General features: G+C 19.2%; 1 protein-coding gene across 1 annotated transcript; it reads left to right on the top strand.

The window, feature by feature from the left end:
- Nucleotides 1-183, top strand: PGSY75_0032300 (exported protein (PHISTa); the record flags this gene model as incomplete). Its single annotated transcript, XM_018783459.1, has 1 exon — nt 1-183. A coding segment is annotated over one exon (183 nt), but the record flags the coding sequence as incomplete, so codon positions are not given.
- Between the last annotated feature and the right edge of the window lie 722 nt (nt 184-905).

The following is a 905-nucleotide window of genomic DNA, read 5'->3' as shown; positions in this document are numbered from 1 at the left end:
GAAGAGGTAGAATACACAAAAGATTTTTATACGTTAATTAATGGCAAACATACCCTTGATGATATATTAAAATTTATTTATTCATTCTTAGAACATTTAAAAACATTAAAAAAGGAATTACACAAAAAACACCAAAAGGAACTTTTAGTTGATGTTGAACAAGAACGTCATACACGGGAATAATGAAAAAATTCGTCGATAAAAAAGGAATTACTATTCATTCTTACAAAAGATTTTTATACGTTAATTAATAATAAACATACACTTTTTTTATAGTTTAATTAATGGTAAACATACACTTGATGATATCAAAAGATTTTTATACGTTAATTAATGGCAAACATACCCTTGATGATATATTGAAATTTATTTATTCGTTCTTAGAACATTTAAAAACATTAAAAAAGGAATTACACAAAAAACACCAAAAGGAACTTTTAGCTGATGTTGAACAAGAACGTCATACACGGGAATAATGAAAAAATTCGTCGATAAAAATATATCTTTACTTTATATTATATTTATATAACATTAATAAGTAAAGTTTTTTTAAATATATTGAATTATATATAAATAATTATTTATTATATATATATATATATATAAGAACAATAATAATAAGAATGTAGGAGATAGTTGTATGTTGAACGTATTTATAATTACTATACGAAATATATATATATATATATATATATTCATTTATTTATTTCAACAAAAAAAAAAGTATATACCATTAAGAAGTAAAGTTTTTTTAAATCTATTGAATTATATATAAATAATTATTTATTATATGTATATATATATATATATAAGAACAATAATAATAAGAATGTAGGAGATAGTTGTATGTTGAACGTATTTATAATTACTATACGAAATATATATATATATTCATTTATTTATTT

The sequence above is a fragment of the Plasmodium gaboni genome (assembly GCF_001602025.1).
Source record: "Plasmodium gaboni strain SY75 chromosome Unknown, whole genome shotgun sequence".
NCBI lineage: Eukaryota > Apicomplexa > Aconoidasida > Haemosporida > Plasmodiidae > Plasmodium > Plasmodium gaboni.
Note: the sequence above shows the minus strand (reverse complement) of the source record. Positions and strands in the feature narration are given on the sequence as shown.